Raw genomic sequence first — 20564 nt, 5'->3', positions numbered from 1 at the left:
TTCTCCGTAGTCAAATATGTGACTCGTGCCATCCACACCAAAACTAACACCGGGTGGATCTTGGTCAAATGAACCCAACGAACAGCAGTCAATTGAAAATGCCGTTGTGTAGACTGCAGACTTTGTTTGCAGTATAAAATTGCATCAGGGTATAGTACTCGATGATGTGCGACATCATTTTAATGGGTTGAAACTCTCGCCAAAGGGAGACCATTTTCTTAGTCTTTGAGATTAAACCAGTATCGTTATCTGATACGGGTCGCATTCTATTTGGAAGCCATCTAAAGTGAAGAAATGATGATGTTTCGAAAGGCAAATATTGGTTGTACACCTAGTTACAGGGACATTGGACATTGTAACAGACCTCCATAATTGATACACGGAGCTGAAGTGTGGCAAAACACAAGCTGTTTCAAATACGATAACCAAAAGCCCAATACTAATACCATATTTCAACCTTTCTGCAAATAACACGATGGAAGTTTTATTTAAAAAGAGAGAGACGAAGGTAGTACCAGGTGATATACATAGACTACAATTGAGATAAGACGGGCTATCTAATTCGTTCTGTAAAACAAAATGGTATTTTATTATAAATCAAAGTAATTATTTAACAGATGCAAATAAAACTAATAACATTTTGGACACTTAAGAATTAAAAATCTATAAGAATGTTAAATTACATAGGACCACAGATAGATACAAATGTTTGAATATAATGACATTTTTTGTTTTAATATACCACCACTCTTATCTCGGCCTAAATCCAATGGTTATTGGAACCTATAGTACAGAAATATGCGATATGTAATCTGATATGAAATGTAATTATGATAGCATAATCCACAGGTTAATTTGTCAAACACATGCAGATAACACTGAGATATTTACAGATAGGTTTCAGACATATACAAATACACATATAACGTATACATTTTGAACGTATCGGTCAACGAGGGCCACCTAAATGTATTGCATATTTAATAGATCATAAATCAGAAAGAGCGTATCAATGTTATTGACAGAAGTGGTAGGACGGTATACACGGACTTAACTGCTACTCCTGGGACGTGCATTATAACTTGCTAATACGATTAAGTAGGGATATCGGGAGGCCAATGTCGCGAATATCGTATAAACAATATATATAAATCTTTATCACTGTTCTCCATTATAGTGTGGGCTTAAATCTCAGTCATTGATCACAGCTATCAGGTATCGTAGCACTAGGATTAATGTACATACGGATTGAATTATCTTGAGAAGTAGAAATCCGCCCAAAAAGTATCAGAGATATATTATACTCACTATCGCCTTTAGGTTGAAAAGGCAAACAACAACTATAACTACAGCGGGTATCAACACTCTCTGTGGGTGGTATAGTGGAGTAAAACGATGTCGAACACTTACTGTTCCAGATCCACGTGAAATTTTAGGGAGTTTAACCCAAAACTAAAATGGTTATTTTAAAATTGCCTCCCCTGGCTCCTGTTAAGGAAATACCTGATGAGGAGGAACAAAAAGCTGCAGGAGCAAAGGTAAAACAAAATAGCATTGTATGTGTCGTATTGTAAGGAAAATAATATAACATGGTATTAGTATGTGTCATATTGTAAGGATAATACTATAACATGGTATTAGTATGTGTTATATTGTAAGGATAATACTATAACATGGTATTAGTATGTGTCATATTGTAAGGAAAATACTATAACATGGAATTAGTATGTGTCGTATTGTAAGGAAAGTAGTACAACTTGGTATTAGTTTGTGTCATATTGTAAGGATAATACTATAACATGGTATTAGTATGTGTTATATTGTAAGGATAATGCTATAACATGGTATTAGTATGTGTCGTATTGTAAGGAAAGAAGTACAACATGGTATTAGTATGTGTCGTATTGTTAGGAAAATACTATAACATGGTATTAGTATGTGTCGTATTGTAAGGAAAGTAGTACAACTTGGTATTAGTTTGTGTCATATTGTAAGGATAATACTATAACATGGTATTAGTATGTGTCATATTGTAAGGAAAATACTATAACATGGAATTAGTATGTGTCGTATTGTAAGGAAAGTAGTACAACATGGTATTAGTATGTGTCATATTGTAGGGAAAATAGTACAACATGGTATTAGTATGTGTCGTATTGTAAGGAAAATACTATAACATGGTATTAGTATGTGTCGTATTGTAAGTAAAGTAATACAACATGGTATTAGTATGTGTCATTTTGTAGGGAAAATAGTACAAAAGGTATTAGTATGTGTCGTATTGTAAGGAAAGTAGTACAACTTGGTATTAGTTTGTGTCATATTGTAAGGATAATACTATAACATGGTATTAGTATGTGTTATATTGTAAGGATAATACTATAACATGGTATTAGTATGTGTCGTATTGTAAGGAAAGTAATACAACATGGTATTAGTATGTGTCATTTTGTAGGGAAAATAGTACACAAGGTATTAGTATGTGTCGTATTGTAAGGAAAGTAGTACAACTTGGTATTAGTATGTGTCGTATTGTAAGGAAAGTTGTACAACATGGTATTAGTATGTGTCGTATTGCAAGGAAAGTAGTACAACTTGGTATTAGTTTGTGTCGTATTGTAAGGAAAATAATATAACATGGTATTAGTATGTGTTGTATTGTAAGGAAAATACAATAACATGGTATTAGTATGTGTCGTATTGAAAGGAAAGTAGTACAACTTGGTATTAGTATGTGACGTATTGTAAGGAAAATAGTACAACTTGGTATTAGTATGTGTCGTATTGTAAGCAAAGTAGTACAACATGGTATTAGTATGTGTCATATTGTAAGGATAATACTATAACATGGTATTAGTATGTGTCATATTGTAAGAATAATACTATAACATGGTTTTAGTATGTGTCGTATTGTAAGGAAAGTAGTACAACTTGGTATTAGTATGTGTCGTATTGTAAGGAAAATAGTACAACTTGGTATTAGTATGTGTCGTATTGTAGGGAAGTAATGGTGTCGTTTTTGTAATAGAAAAACTATAATACATTTAACCTTTTCCCGCAAAAATACGAAAATAATCATTTAAGACTATGGGTAAAGTATTACTTCAGTGAAGTAGAATGACATTTTCTCAATTGAAATAGTAACAAAGTAAACAAAGATATGACATGTTGTTTAATTGATGAAGTGTTAAAAAGTAAGAGAATAGAAAATCAATCTTTGAGAGTAGTGTGTGGTATGACAGCTACAACAGCAATGTAACGGACACACCATAGTAAGGTCACGCCCCCGCTCCTCGTTTCTTATATTTTACTTTTAATACATTGTTCCTTTTATTGTTCTGACCTTTCTGATTGACTGTTAATCAATATTCTTTGTAATGACTTTTAATCTGCACCTCTAAATCTGCACATCACCTATTTGCCAACACCCGCGACACCCTTGTCAACTTCTCCACTCGATCACGTGCACTGATCTGGATCGGTACTGTGCTAACAAACTTACTCTTGACCATTATTGACCATCAAGATTTGTGGCATTTATTCATATAAAACGACAATTTTCATGCAACCTTGAAATGTAAAAAGCCGCCATTTTGACTCCAGTGCGTAAGTATGTGACGTCATGTACTTGTCCTAGGCGTGACGTCACAATTGAAATAATTGAAACTACCAACCAATCACAGGGCTGAAAGGTCATATTACATGGGTTAATACGCAAAAAAAGACATGGGTATATTCACTAGAAAGCACAGTACATTATGTGATGAATGGTACTTTTGATTCACATTAACATTTATTAAGTTTGAAAGGAAGCATGTTAAGTCCATTTACATAGACCACTCCACGTGTTGCGATAAGGTACATACCCATGCACTGCTCAGTGTTCTTTTACAATATCACGGTTTAACTCAGATGTACTTAATATTTCATATCCCACGGATTCAAGCCGATTATATTACACATTTTCACATAATATCCAACAATTAATAATGACCTCTTTATATTTAGGAACACAGCGTGCGCTTGGTGTCCTACTAGAGTCATTACACAAATAAAATCTGAATTTGATTCATAGCCAAAATATTACAGGATTGCTCATATTTGTCGTTTTAAACACTTGGTTGTACGTACAAGCGAGTAGAGTTCCACACATTTTGTAGAATAAATCAAATATTCGGTCGTACAGTATCAAAAGGATCCTAGTTGACCTTGATTTAGCGTCCATTAAAATCAATTATTTGCGTTCTAAAAATACTGTTGTTAATGTCATTGTATGATAATAAGCAGGATAGGTTTTATTTTTCAACTGATTATAAAATTTTGTAATCTTATAGGATCACGACCCGAATTATTCTCTAAAGTAGACACATAACTCAAAATAATGTCAGCGACTTTTATGAAGAAACAAAGAACCTTTTAGCACATGCTGCCCATAGATAGGTAACAGTTGATAAAAGCTGTAGTTTTCCTATGGAAATACATACATTGTACTGTATGTTACGGGTATATACTGTTTGCAGTGTGACGAAATGGTAGTCACACACCGAGACACTTGTGGTTAATGTCTATGGGTATTACTTGTCAGCGTAATCTGGTGATTAAAAGATCAAATATTTCACTTACGCTTTTGGCAACAGCCAATGCCAGTTGGCGTTTAAATTCTCCGTTATACGCAAACTGCTTAAGCCATGTAAGTAGAGGGGTAATTTTAAATTTAGATATGTATCGGGTATATCTGAACTGTTTCTTAGTTAATTTAATGATATCATCTCTATGCAAATGTTGTGATCGTATGCATTGAGTACATGTCATAAGAAGGAACATATCAATCCCCCAAAACCGAAGTCCATCGATAAGCTTAAATGTTACTCATTTCCGAGGTAAGGTATTTGTACTCGTTCTCTTGAATGCATATTAAAGACCGTATCTTTCGTTAAATTCGATATGCTTCTATTGACTTATTAATTTGTGGTATACAATATTGCATATTATAGAAAGCTATAATACATCAATGTATTTGCATTTAGTTCTGTAGTGTATAATAACTAATTTCCAGACACTTGTTTTTAAATACCGATTTCTAATGACCCAACGACACAATAGGGCCATTCAGAGCAATCACACGATAAAAAAATAATCTATTTCAATTACGATATGTCTATAACAATGTCCCACATTAGATCATTTATATAAAACATATAAAAATGCAGTTGTATTAAACATTCACACATATTTACCCTCAAAACCCTTCTGGTGTCCACCCATTAGTAAGATAAAGACCATCAAACATCTCATATTTATTAATTATTTCTTACGGTATAACAGCCGCCTTGGGCGACATAGAAAGGTTCAAGTTGGCTAAAAACGTTCCTAATATCGAGATTACTGTAAGAACACTTACAATTTCTTTGAGCTGTGCATATTTTTAAAAACTTCCAAATCTCTAGCAGAGTACTTGTTTAATTCACCGCAAAAATCAATTTCTGATGGACATTCCAGTAGAACATGTCTTTAAAATACCATAACAGTTAAATCATAATCTCTCTCCAAAATGGCAATGGCTCATGATCACATCGTCCAGTTGTTATACGAAATGGGGCTTCACCAATCTAAACTTAGGCAAGCACCACAACGAGAGTAAGGTTTTACTTCATAAATATGTTTGAATAGTGTATCAGGTCTTAACACATTACCTCAGTGTGTGCCATTTTTGCTGTTTTCTCTGCGGTCGTCCATCTATATATGAGAGGCCATTTCAGAAAATATAGCGGTAGAGGAGGATTAAAGGGAATGCCTCTTACGCCACACACGTGTTTCATTGTGCTTGTACTTTCTGATAAGAGTACACATTGGTAATACCAATCGCGACTTCCCTCATACAAGATAACAATTTAAACCTGCAAATGGTTAAGTTGTGACATAATGAAGGGAAATAACTCTGGCAGTGTTGCAATCAAAGTTTGTGTACACCTTGTCCTTGGCAGCATCATATTATAACAGGCAATCAGATAAAAGACTCCAAATTCGAACATAAAGTTTATATGACATTACTGCAGTTATTCTCGTACAATTAATTCTCTATAGATACCCAGTCCTTTCCCGTCTCGATCGGTTCCTCAACGTTTGGCATAATGTGTGCTTATGAGCTGGAAGTATTCTTCAATCACTATGCCATGTGCTGTACAAAAGGAAAATCCTAAAATTTCAATCATTTGAATTGAATGAAAGATTTAATAAATGTAAAACATTGAATTCAATATGTGTTTTGTTTTAAGAGTTTTGTAGTTATTTTCAGTGATTAGCTTGTGTGTGCGAAAAGACAATGAAGGTAAAACTCCCAATATTGCTTCAATAGTAGATGCGAAGCATTGCTTTGTAGCGATACGAGAAGAAAACTTAATTATTATCTCTACCGATTTAGATCAGTCTTGGGATGATCTGCTGTAAATATTTCGGCTAACATCTCGATAAGGATTTGTTACAGTATATTGTCACTCGATTGTTCTACACTATTCCTTATAACCAGCTGGTAAACATACATTGTATCTATTTCATCATTTCATTCATTGCATTGTCATCAGGTTTCCATGGCACCGGTAAGTATTTATAAATATTCGTCATAACCAACCAATCAAAACCATTGTCTCTCTGTAGTAGTGGCCATTGGTTTTGGTATGTACTTGTAGAATAGCGTACTATTCTAACGGATGGGTGGTTTATAGTATTATTAATACATTGTATACTCACTAATGTAGCAGATTTGATAAGACTCATACTTATGAGTAGTAAGAGTGTTTTGTAGCTATATTTTGAAGACCGGCAAGAATTTCCTAAAGGAGTAGTATTTCTTGTCTTACGTATGGGGAAGATATGAAAACTTTTGTTTCGTATACTTGTGTTAATATTTCAAGATGTTGGAAGTGTTCTCATAGTTATGAATACAATCGACAAATATGAAAATGTGTATATTGTATTCTAGGTTCTGGATAAATCACATACATTCATATACTAGTAAAATGTGAAAGGAAAAATAAGTATTCTTACCAATGAAAATTGCTGTTATAACGTAACCAAACTCATCTCATTATAAAAAATCACCCACATGTATTAACAAGTAGAAAACTAATTCTATAACGGCCACACACAGCTTTATATCACACTGTCAGTCATACCTAACGCGTACCACGTACAAAACATCTTAGACATATACCAGCTCATATGTTAAGTAGCTGTAGTGTTATCGAAGGAACCCAAGATTCGATGTTCTCTTTTTATATTATATAGAGATAGCTTGTTGTCAAGTATGACACAATTTTGTTTATTTCAAGTTTAAACTTACTACATTATATTATCAAACATTGTACCCGGTTTTTCATTAGTAGGTTATAGATCTAGATATAGTATCATTAAACTAGAGACAAGCTTTGTTATTTATATATGACACCAAACAATCTTAAATATTAAATATAATTGGGTACGCTATCAAATGTGACATGTTAGGTACTAAACACAGACATATTGCATTAGGCTCTTGATATGCTATTTTATTCTATTATTACGGAGCAAAGATGCAAAACACTTTTGGAATGAATTTACAAACTTCTCGACCATTCTCAACGTTATTAAACTCCATCCAAATTAATTAAAAAAAATATATAGAGCAGCAGGTGTTTGTTGTCAGGGACAAACAGCCATTGAAAAACCAATAAAACACACACACACACACACACACATATATATATAGTGTACATCTCTTCTTAATTCGATGTCAGAAATTAACCATGTCACACATTCTACAATGTGATTAGATATGTTGATAAGCAGTGCTAATTTGCTTCGATTAGGTTACAGGTAGTTTTTGGTGTAGTGTTAACCCAGGGTTTAGATACCTAACGTAGACCAGTAGTTTATAATACACGGAGGTATACGTATAACCTATATATCATACACTAATGACCGTTCTCACGCGCTGAGTAATACACACATAGACACGTTTAGATGTTCATCTAGACTAATTACTAACTCACAGGAACGTAAGTTTAGAGAACTGTTTATCCCATGATCTGCTCCATGTTTATGAATAAATCTGCATAGAATAGATAGAGCAACACCATATATATTCAATAATGTATATGAGTTATATTAATAATATTTTGTCAACATACTCAGTTTCATTTCACAAATCATTTATCACAGTCCTTTAAAAAGACATTTTATGTTGAGTTACACAGACAATACCAACACATGTATGTTCCTAAGAAAAAGCCCAGCTTTGTACCCGGGATTATTGCTTTATTCTGATCAAGATTCCGACCCAGATATATAATGTATACTTATATATGTCGTTTTGAATGTCCCCTACCTTTATGTACGTAATTTTTCGTGGCAGTGTGGTCTCTTTTACACATCTGGGCTTTAATAAATAGGCAATATTATTGTATCCTTATTACAGAGACAAAGCGCCATGTAAGAAGATCTTAACGTTTGTATTAGATATTGTATGACAGGCAGGCATGAATATGATACTTGATCATAGTATATATATATATACTAATATAAGTTAATTTCTGATCACTATCAATGTTGGAAGCATATGATAAATTGTAGCACCGAATTAATAGGTGCTAAGAGTGATATTCGGATCTATGTAAGTATGATCTAGTTTTAAATTGCTTCTTACTTTGAGTATCTGCAGGATTGTGTCCATATAAAAATCCAGGAGATCGTGTGAAAAAGTTGTTTGTTTGTATGGGTTAATATTTAATTTACAACGTTTTATATATTTCAGCCCTTTGAAAAGAAGCGGCAGACGTTAGCTGAAATATTATTTGGGAATAAACAGAATCAGGTAAGGATATGTTTGTATACAAAATGCGGTTACAAATCGTACCCACCTCACCTGTGGTGTTTTTAAATTGAAAATCCGTGTCTAGAAATCAATTTAAATGCCCTAGTATCAGTGCTAGTTATAAGTGCTATTAAAAGGATTTCAAGCCTGTAAACAAACGGTAATAATTGTCCCTATAGATAGATCTCTCCGTCGTTTGTGTCATGCGCTGTCAAGCGTGGAGATGAGAAAGGGGTAGAATCGGTTTGCAGACGATAGAAACTATAGGATTCAATATGGGCGATCGTTGTTGCTAAGGATGGTTCTGAACTACTGCAAGTAGACGTATGACGGAGCAGTAGGTCATTATTTTTCAAAGGACAATCTGTACAGACAAAGGTAACACACTGACAATGTATTTCATGGGTATAAACCTAAATATCGGTCCAATTTTGGCATGTGTGTGGCTTTATGTTGCCAGTCGCGTGCCAATTGAATGTATATAGAATGGTTTTATAATCGATGTCAATGGTCATGTTTATACGAGCATGCTTTGGCTATATATTATTCCATAAGATCAATACCGCAGCCCGTTTGCGAAATACCGGTTCATGGTTTACATTTATCATTTGTTGAGTAGATTTGGAAGCAGTCATCTGTTGTATAATGTTTTATAAATATATTTATCCGTGTACGGAAAGATATAATAACCGTGATTTATCAGGACCTGAAATCAATTCTGTTACTAGGAATAACAACATCGGGACGTTTACCGTTCATTATGTTTAATTATGTTTGTTGATCGAACTGTTTACTCGTATAACAAACCACCTCAATACATGGTAGATACAGATATATTTATTGCACATTAATATCTGCATAAGTATGTACGTTCATCTCATGACATAAACAATCATATACATGATATACAGTCTTATCATAAACAACTGTATACGTGGTTTATTTTCTATTACACATAAACAACTGTATTCCTGGTACGCATCATATTGCACATTGACACATTCCGTAATACATACTCTATTGCACATTCATGTATGTCATAATAGTACTCCAATTTACAAAAAGCCTGGTATATCTATAATTGGTTACACTTTTCTCGTCATTTTAAAGATCATATTTTGATGTTGATGTATTTTTATATAGTACAACTAACTTCATCAACTGCCCATTTCAATTCACTCGAAGGTTACGAGGTGAGTGAAGTAAACCTTTACTAGTAAGATATCGCATATATCGACGTTTGGTGAATCCGTCATAATTTCTAAAGAAATCATAGACAGACGTTTTAAGTAATGGTTTACGTGTCGACTGGTGCATTAAAATAGTTTGGTATATTGTGTGGTACACGTACATACAAACATAACGATGTGCTGGTATATGTGGCTAGATCCTTAAATAGAAAGATTACGTAACAATTTGAGAAAAACTTCATCCGACTTGATTGAATGTGTCGATAAGGCCTATTCACGTCTGCATCATTTCATATATTACCATAAATTACACAATGCATTTCATCAATCAACTAGTAAAGGTGTATGGGTATTATATATAAAATCGACGTCCCTTTTGAAATGTGTAATATCTCATGGTCTTATATGTACATTTTGTGTTTGGTATTAGCTTTATCGTTTATAATGAACATAATACAATTTGTGACTTAGTAGTTTATACTAATATTAGTACTGTGTTTCGCACTTAAACCAATATAACAATATTGTACTCGGCTCGCGGAGTCGTCCAAGGGGAACATTGAACGAGCTGGACACTTAATGTGTTTCAGATAAAACTATTGCTATCTGTTCGTGTCTATCCACAGTAAAAACCAACGGTGGCAATGAAACTCAGAAACATATCTCAAATTCTATTCAAATAAGATGGTATTGAAGGTATTTTTGATAACTCGACGCGATTAGTGAAATAAGGTAATTGTGAATATCGGTTCGGATATTGTACATACTGTTAATAGTTTTTGATACCAGATGAGTGCTGAAAGTCCTCTATGATGTGTTACAGTTATGTCATTCCGTTTCTGCTCTAGTACAAAATGGTCAGATAAAGTGGCCTGATTTGTGTTCATCATATTAGATTTAGAGCGTTACACTTTCATCTGCAGGAAAATTGCTGCTCTAGAGACCACTCCTTTTTTTGCAATCATGTCTCTTAAGGAACCAACAATTTCTCGTCCACGCAAAGCATGTTAACATATTAAGCCTTACTTAGAGTCCTTAATACAGATTTGACTGTGATGCCTTTAAGATAATCAATCCTATAGCAATCTGTTCTGTTTATGCGTGATGTAAATATATACTAAACTTTCTAAATTAGATGTTAAAGTACCCATAACTACCTTCATGTATTCTATAAGTCTGAAATCGTTGGTTGCAATTATTGCGACAGTCATTCGAAATTTTAAATGGTTAAACTGACATATCTCATGGAGCGTCGCCAACTGTTATATTGATTGTTATTGTATATATAGACAAATATAAGTCGATTGGGTCCCTAACCACTTCCATAGGCAGACAGCTGTGAATGAAATACACGTTCTAATAAGGGTATATATATAGGTATTGTAATGGTTAAAACTACTTGAAGGCTAGTGGTATGATCAGAAGACTCGTATAACTAGTGATTACTTTTATGCTTAAATTGTGCTTTAAACTGGCAGACGGTGTTGGCACATTATTTTCTACGTACATAATTTCTTTCTCTCGTTGAAAATAAGTAAAATGTTTGAATAAAAAGAGGACGTATAAAACGTTGAACTTTGTCAAGATGATGTCTTACATTTTATGTCAGATATCTCATATGTTTTCAAAAGATATCTTATAAACAAATATGACGTCTTATAAACAAATATGACGTCTTATAAACAAATATGACATCTTATAAACAAATATGACATCTTATAAACAAATATGACATCTTATAAACAAATATGACATCTTATTAACAAATATGACGTCATTTAAACAAATAGGAATCTTATAATAAACAAATGTGAAATCCTATAAACAATATGAAATCTTCTATACATGTGAGTTATATGTATCTCATAAACATATGAAATACCTTATGCAATATATGAGATAAATAAGATAGCTGAAATAATATGAAAGATATCTTATACATTGTATATTCTTATTGAACACATGATTGACATTGCTCGTTATGTGTTTGTGGTTTTCCATAGAGTAGAGATGTTTGTAAGTTAATGTACGCCTGGTTACAAAAAATATAATTTTATGTACATCTGGTTAGACATCAAATATTTGTATTATTCAAATCTATTATGACGTCATCATAGCTTAACACTGTAACGAACTTTGACGTAAGATGTAGTGTTGATTTTTTTTGTTTAAAGTTTTAGTAAAAAAAAAAAACAACACATGTAGTTGTGGAGAGAAAAGCACTGTGCAATTTTTGTAAGAATTCGATAAATTTTTCGCTTCCCTTCGCCAAACATTATCGTTTAAGTTTCCATCATTCTATATCTCTTTTACAACACAACTAACGTGATTGGAGCACTCAAGGCTATGTGATAAAGAAATGACATTTATCATTATTTAGCTTTATGTTAGAGAAAACACATGTTTAATTCGTATAACCAGCTAATATTACCAGTAAATACACGAAAGTATATAATGGTCATGTGTATTATTAATCGAATTCTGATAAATGTGTGTTAAATCATTATACATACAGTAAGATCGGTCTGCGCATTTAAATTCCTTAGTAAAGTACAAAGGTATACAACATGGATTACTTTTATCACAAGCCTTGTTATCCCACGATTGTATTTAGGACCAATCGAAAAAACTTCAGGTTTTTTAACCATTAAGGAATTATATTTTACAATCAGCAGTTTTAAAATTTCCAAAGCGCTTCCTTTCAAGCTAGTGTGTTCTTTGTATGTTTTGAATAGTAATTGAATGTTTGAATGAATGCTAGTACATGAATAAAAAAAACTGAAGCTTAATAAAATAAGTTTTGTATAGAAGTCGTTAAAGGACATTGATAGCACCGTGCCGTTGAGAACTTTTCAATTACTCATAAACAGCTCGAGAGCCAAATGTGTACAGTACTGTGCATAAAAAGTTCTTTTCATTTCATTATCACGATTAAAATTAGAAAATATATCCGCTGATTCACTTATTTCTTGAATAGATCATATTCAGTTGTTTCATTAACAAGATGATATTCACAGGTTTCACGAACAGGACATATTTAATGGTTTCCAAAACAGAAATATTCACAGGTTTCACGAATAGAACATAAGCACTGATTTTTCGAACAAATCATATGCGCCGGTTACATGAACAGAACAAATTCACTGGTTTCACGAACAGACTATGCTCACTGGTTTCACGAACAGACTATGCTCACTGATTTCACGAACAGACTATGCTCACTGGTTTCACGAACAGACTATGGTCACTTGTTTCACGAACAGACTATGGTCACTGGTTTCACGAACAGACTATGCTCACTGGTTTCACGAACAGACTATGCTCACTGGTTTCACGAACAGACTATGCTCACTGGTTTCACGAACAGACTATGCTCACTGGTTTCACGAACAGACTATGCTCACTGGTTTCACGAACAGACTATGCTCACTGGTGTCACGAACAGACTATGCTCACTGGTTTCACGAACAGACTATGCTCACTGGTTTCACGAACAGACTATGCTCACTGGTTTCACGAACAGACTATGCTCACTGGTTTCCAGTACGTGTTTTAAAGTGATCATGCTGTCTCCGGTGTTTTCATGTTTCCTGTTGTTGTCCGTTTGTAATCATCGTTGAGTTTCGTGTGTGTTCACGTTTAAGTACGAATATTGGTCCTGGTAGGACCTAATTATATGCTGCTATATATATTCGTATTTACATGCGTATATATACATATAATGACAATTGGTACAATTAAGATACTGAAAATATGTCTATAGAATTCATAATACCAGGGATTAGTGTCATCATTACAATGCCGAGTTTACACAGCTTACAACGAGTTTGACCTTCGAACTCGTTGTTTGTTTTGTTGTATAAGGTCCACAAACTTAATTAACATTGTCATCAAATTTATCGGACAAACAGAGTCTCGGACGTTTTATTTATCAAAAGCTAAAATAATACTAATCAAGTGAATAACAATTGAAAAGGTATAGAAAACGTCAACTATAAATTATCTATAGAGGTGGCGATATCAGTAGAAAACATATGTATTCGATAAGTCGAATGTAAGCTGACGAGACTTTTAAAGGGTTGGACTTTCGTGGAAGGTAAGAGGCCTGTATGTTTTAATTGACGAGTGAACCTACCGTGTTTTTGTATAGATTGTAAAGGTAGACTATGTGACATAAGAGACGGTATATGTACATTGTACTCGTCTCCGGGCCGTCCGTCCAGGGTGTTTGTTATCCCCAGTCAATAACTTACACAGCACTGGAGGCGTCCACATTAGACTGGTTGTGTTAGGTAGTGTTGTGGTGTGTTATGTGTCTAAAATGGACGAAAACAAGGGAATGGACTTGCTTAGTGAGAACTATAGATACAGACAGGTAGGTCTTATATTGTCTTAATTCACACGTGTCATTTATTATAATCTACACGTCTTATTGTTTGCTGCTTCTATAGTTCCTAGCACCAGCAATCGGCTTTCTCAGGTAAATATATATACCATGGTAACTGTAGGTAGTTATGAAATGTTTTTTGACTAACAACTCACACATCAAATATGTATAACCTTATTCTGCCTCAGCAAGAACTGCTTATAAGGACTGGACAGGTAATGTATTAACAACTTTAGTTTGAGCTATTAGAACTTGGAAGGCAATGTGTCCTCAACTTCAGTAAGAACTGGGTAGGTAATGTGTTACCTACTTCAGTAAGGCTGGTGTATCAGAACTATGTAGGTAATGTGTTACCTACTTCAGCAAGACTGGTGTATCAGAACTGGGTAGGCAATGTGTTACCTACTTCAGTAAGGCTGGTGTATCAAAACTATGTAGGTAATGTGTTACCTACTTCAGTAAGACTGGTGTATCAGAACTGGGTAGGTAATGTGTTACCTACTTCAGTAAGAATAGGTGTATCAGAACTGGGTAGGTAATGTGTTACCTACTTCAGTAAGAATTTGTATATCTGAACTGTGTAGTTAATTTGTTACCTACTTCAGTAAAAACTGATTTATTAGAACTGGGTAGGTAATGTGTTACCTACTTCAGTAAGAATTTGTATATCAGGGTTGTGTAGTTAATTTGTTACCTACTTCAGTAAGAATAGGTGTATCAGAACTGGGTAGGTAATGTGTTACATACTTCAGTAAGAACTGGTGTATCAGAACTGGGTAGGTAATGTGTTACCTACTTCAGTAAGAATTGGTGTATCAGAACTGTGTAGGTAATGTGTTACCTACTTCAGTAAGAATTGGTGTATCAGAACTGGGTTGGTAATGAGTTCCCTTTTTGCAATAAGAAGTGGTACTAGAATTTGGTAGGTAATGTGTTACATACTTCATTTTTGTAAGACTAAGTGTATTGGAACGATCTAGAGTAGCAATACCACAGCAGATTTAGACTACCTGTGTGTTTGTCTCTAGGTAACAAGTAAATTGAAAATATAAGAACGATGCCGTTTTGTCGTACTGTGTCCCTTCCTTTTATATAAAGAACAAATGTAAAAGGCTCTTGTGACTGTGCTGTTAAAATGTCACACTTAATGTTCTATTCCAATGTTTCCCATTATAAAGTCAGAATCTTATGGCTTATACATTTAAAAGGGAAAATATCCAGAAATGGTAACGTGTTCTAAGAGAAAACATGACAGGTGTCAGATGTTACTGAAGACAAAACGATTGATGTCACATTTGACAGGAGACAACATGGCGGGTTACAAGTGATACGGACGGATGACACATTTTATGGTGTCTCTTCAGCCCTGTTGATTTTGAAACGACAGTGAGGTCCAAATTAGCCTTCTCGTGTGATCATTTAAGTATATTATTTTGCAGATGTTCAGCAATTGGCAGGTGCCACAGAGATTCTACCGCCCTCACAGTGTCAAGGACAAGTACGAGCCACCCGTGCCCAGGAATAACGCTAGTGAGTATACGATACACTTCTACCGCTACCAAAAGCAGTATCCAATTAACGTTTTGTCCTCAAAAATACACTGTTACTGATTTAAACAACACACAGCAGATCGAAAACAACTTATCGAACTTGTGTGTACTTTCAAAATACAAAATAATAACGGTATATACTCGATTATTAAAAAACAAAGTAACCTTGTGTTAACAAATGCGTTACGCATTACAGTGTATGTTCCTATTTATAAGGTATTCATATAACATTAATTTTGTTTTAGTGATTTTCCATTATTCCATTCAGGTAGTCTGTAGTTCAATAATATATAATAATGGAGTTTGTCTTTGTTCAGATGTTGGCGTTATAACACAGGAGCACGAGAGGTTCTTTAAGCCATCTTCAGAAGCTTCGCCAGTCCCGTCTAGAGCGCCATCTGTAGTGTCAGCGAGGTCTCCACCTCCTCGGCTTAGTAGACAAATGTCACGTGAGTCAAATACGTAAATTTTTGTGTATTTGTTAATCTAATTGCTTCCGGGTATTTCGTTTATAAGTAATCTGCCAATTTCAATTCCCAACTGTTATTAGCAGTTTTATGATATCAGTATATGTAAAACAAATGTTACCACCCTTCCAGTACCGGAGCTAAAGATGAGGACCAACCAGCCCCGCCCACTGGGCATGTCCAGGCAGTATACGAGAATCAACAAGGCCGCCGGTACACCCGTTCCCACGGCTAGCCCCGAAGTGCCCAAGCAACAGGCACCGTCCGAGGAAGACGTCAAAGTGGTCAAAGAGGTGAGTGACAAGTTCGGAATATGTAAAACTATATATATGGTTGAAAATAGGTTATGAAATCTTTGCGTTTGTCTATGAAATCAAAATACCAGTTTTTCTATTGAAACAGTTGAAAACACAAAGAAGATGTAAAGGAAGAAAGACGGTTTGCAATGTTATAAAAGTAACCACAAAGTTAACATGAATGATTTAAGACATGTTTAAATGAATCGTAACACCTGTCCTTACAGGACTTTAAGACGTCGTTACAACCACACGTGGTGGACAAGGCTGACGAGCTACTCAAGCTGGCTCCAAAGGCAGATCGGAGGGTCATCGAGAAGATCCTTAAAATGGCCGACAGGAAACAGCAGATGGAAAACTCTTTAAAGAAGACGATGATGCCCGACGCTCGAGAGGAAGTGGAAAAGTGGTTAACCTCTGCGAACGATGACGGTAAGGGTCGATGATGTGGTATGTTACTGATGTCGATGTGGTCTTGACTAAAAAATAACAAACACCTTGTCGTACAATGTCTGTTACGGAAAGCCATATATAGGTAAAAGTAAATACTTTACTTCGTATTTCTGGTGATTATTCTGTGTTTTATTCCGCTTGAAACAAACGTGTGTGCTATATATAGCGAATGAGGTTACTGTTCACGGTAAAATTATTCATTTCAGAACGACAAGTGGCTTTGAAATTTTTCAACTCCCTTGCCGGCACGAAGTTGATGGGGATCACTAAAACAGAACAAAAGAAGAGGCTACAACAAGTCATCGACACCTTAGAAGGGTAACAATGTTTCTTCGAATTTTATGTTATAAGCCATTTTTCCACAAGATATTTATTTATAGATCTTGTATGCGCGCAATTCTGTAGAGAAAAATATCTTGATTGCGATGTAAAATGATAGTATCCATTATATATATTTACCGACATTGACAACACTTGTCATAATTGTATTTTCCCATTTCAGAGCCAGTGAAAAGAGAGTAGGTGGTCAGCGACCTCGTAACAATAATGACCGCACCAAGGCAGGTAAGCTACAACACATGAGACTACTTTCCCCGCAGACACGGAAGGAGCGCTGGATGCATACCACATGGCATCATCTGCCGGAGTATAATGATAAAGGGGCCGGCAACATGAGCTCCCATTACATCAGACCACAGGCGCCGATTCCCCGCCATTTTGTCATCCATCCCGACTGGGGATAAAGAGAAGATCAAACGTGTAGTCCCTGATTATTCCCAGACAACTGCCGGTACACTTTGCAGATCAATGGGTGGCAATGTTTAAATTGTCTTACTCTGCCTTTATACTAAGTTTCCCTATGTTAAACACTTAAGTTATCTCATATATCTTCAATTGGATCGCCTTTGTATGGCCAAACTGGATTACCTACCCTTGATGACAAATTGGAACGTCGGTGGATGTTTTCATGATAGTTTCGTTACAATGAGTGCACGAGAGTATCGGAAAGACCGCAGGGTTATTTCATCGTACCTAATGTGACACAGAGATTGGAAGTATGATTCCGACTTCCGGTTTGACATGGAGGCCACGTGTTTCAGTTGCTTACCTATTTATTTTGCTTTAGTTGGACTATGCGAGGTCAGGGATTGTGTGCTATCTGTGATATCAGTGTTAAATCTGCTGTTTAAACTGTGATATGTCCACTGTGATGTTTAAACTATGTTGTGCAATCCTTTGTCGAGATTTCGAGTGATAAGGCGGATTAGAAATACTACAATTATCGATATATACTTATATGTTTGCTATACAACACTTTCACTTTCTTTTATAATAAAAACGATAGTTGGTTACAACATTCAAACATTCACGCTGTTTCACGATAATATTTGTATTACGTTTTGTGAATAAATTAGTTTCATGTTCGAAGTTGAAAAATGAGCATATTATCTTCCATAAAACAATGAAGCCTTCTTGTCAGAGGAGATAATACTCATCAAATATTATTTTGGATTAGCTAAACTATTCTAAATTCGAAGAAATGTGGCAAAGATTTACCGTTCGGAGTTTGGATACGGTCGATCAGGAACGGCTGTATAGGGATTGAAAGTCATCTTTTTTCACATTTATATTGGTATTGCAACACAGTTCATTCCAAACATATTCTTCAAGATGCGCCTGAACACATGTTGTGTTACTATATCACTTTCCTTTAAGGTTGATAGGTCAACGTTCCTTACTTTTTCAAAAAAAAAAAAAAAAAAAAAAAGAGTTTGCAAGTATCAACTGAGCAAAAGGGGAAATTATGTTGATCATCACTTATAACAAAATATCAACTTATATGTTATTATTACTAACCTTTGTACCATAAAACGGTTTACACTTTCAATGCAGCGTTTTAAAAAATATATAATTCGCTATATTCGAGCATGTGAATAAATGTCAACAACGAGTAAAGTTATGTGACTGCAGCAATATAATCAGGAATAGAAGCTGCTAGTCGATCGTGTAGATATATGGTAATGGTTCAAGTTTTTAAGATTATTTTTTTTATAAATATGATTTTGATATTGGTTTGCATATAAATTAACTTGAGCGATTGTCGGCAGTCGACATGATTTCGTGCACTGAGGACTTCTATAATAGATTTGGAAGCTGGTTAATAACAGAAACAGTTGGCAATAGATCTCTTTCCCGTTTAAGAAAATGATGTGGTTTTGGAAGACTTACAGAGTTCACTGATTGTCCTAAAATTGGATTTCAACTACATGTATAAGATACATGGTGCTAACTATACTAAGCGAATTAATTTTTACAAATTATAAAAGTCTTACAATTACAGCTATTTTAATTATTTAAATTTACTATTCCACATCCACACAGAATCTTTGCCATAAGTTGCTGCTAGTTATGATGCTTAACTGTTGATTTAAACATATTTTATTGCAAATAACAGATGTTGCAAACATGTCGGATACAAATTTTGCCAACTTATTGAAGTCCTGTTCGACAAAAATTAATTGATTACAATACATATTACGCAATGTTAGAGCTGCTTAAATATACATATGACAAGAAAGAATTGTAGGTAAGAGAGGGGAGAACGAAGGGATCGATATATCTTTCGAAACTGTTGTTTAAGTCACCAGCTTATCGGTAACAAATTGAACAGAAATCAAAACAATTACATAAAAATTTAGCAAATGTATATTAGCAATTCATTTAGATGCATTTACTTATAAAGTAACATCACACATGAAACTGAATAGGATAGTGAAGAACTGGATACAGGTATGCACTTGCTCAAGAAAGCTTGAGACAATCATTGGTTCGGAAAGGCTGGAAACAATCGTTAAACTCGAGACAAGTATTAACTCCAGGAGTCTGGTAAAGGATGTGCACTTAGGAATTGTGTATCATTTTAGATTTGAGATAACTGTGTGGATACCAATCTAATTAGAAGTATATCTTCACATCGTTCCCGTTTACTGATATGTCACGTGGAAGATTTTAATCAGATTGAGTGGATACAAGCTGGTGATTACATCACCACAGCGAAACTTTCTGTCTTGAAAGTACATCGACTCATTTATTGGAAGACATGGTATAAATGATACCAATGATTATACTGACTTACATTCTGGCAATAGCTTACATGAATTTGGAAAAACATGGCACAAGATACATTCGTCTCCGCGAAATTGCGGAAGATCAAGCCGCCTTGGAGGAAGGTTATGAGGTCATTGATCCATTTATGACAAGTTGTGATATACCACCTGTTATGTGTCGAGGAGAAATGTGTTTAGAGCCAAACGAAATCATAGTCACGCATTGTCTAAACGTTATTCCGATACCCAATCACGGAGATACGATA

At 34.6% G+C, this 20564-nt stretch overlaps 1 protein-coding gene across 9 annotated transcripts in view; it reads left to right on the top strand.

The window, feature by feature from the left end:
- LOC110451332 overlaps positions 1-18558 on the top strand; it is a 31806-nt gene extending 13248 nt beyond the window's left edge. For 5 of the 9 annotated variants that reach the window (XM_021499270.1, XM_021499271.1, XM_021499272.1 and 2 more), the window contains 7 exons: positions 8789-8848; positions 15865-15955; positions 16293-16424; positions 16575-16735; positions 16966-17170; positions 17398-17509; positions 17694-18558. In XM_021499270.1, coding sequence (XP_021354945.1) covers positions 8789-8848; positions 15865-15955; positions 16293-16424; positions 16575-16735; positions 16966-17170; positions 17398-17509; positions 17694-17934 — 1002 coding nt within the window. In that variant the 3' untranslated portion in view covers positions 17935-18558. Of the gene's footprint in view, positions 1-1061; positions 1539-6581; positions 6597-8582; positions 8648-8788; positions 8849-14238; positions 14414-15864; positions 15956-16292; positions 16425-16574; positions 16736-16965; positions 17171-17397; positions 17510-17693 lie in introns of those variants that run through there. The other 4 variants (XM_021499273.1, XM_021499276.1, XM_021499277.1 and 1 more) reach the window with 4 other exon arrangements.
- The last annotated feature ends 2006 nt before the right edge of the window (positions 18559-20564 follow it).

Source organism: Mizuhopecten yessoensis, unplaced genomic scaffold (assembly GCF_002113885.1).
Source record: "Mizuhopecten yessoensis strain PY_sf001 unplaced genomic scaffold, ASM211388v2 scaffold5965, whole genome shotgun sequence".
NCBI classification, from domain to species: Eukaryota; Metazoa; Mollusca; class Bivalvia; order Pectinida; family Pectinidae; genus Mizuhopecten; species Mizuhopecten yessoensis.
This window is presented reverse-complemented; position numbering and strand designations above follow the sequence as displayed.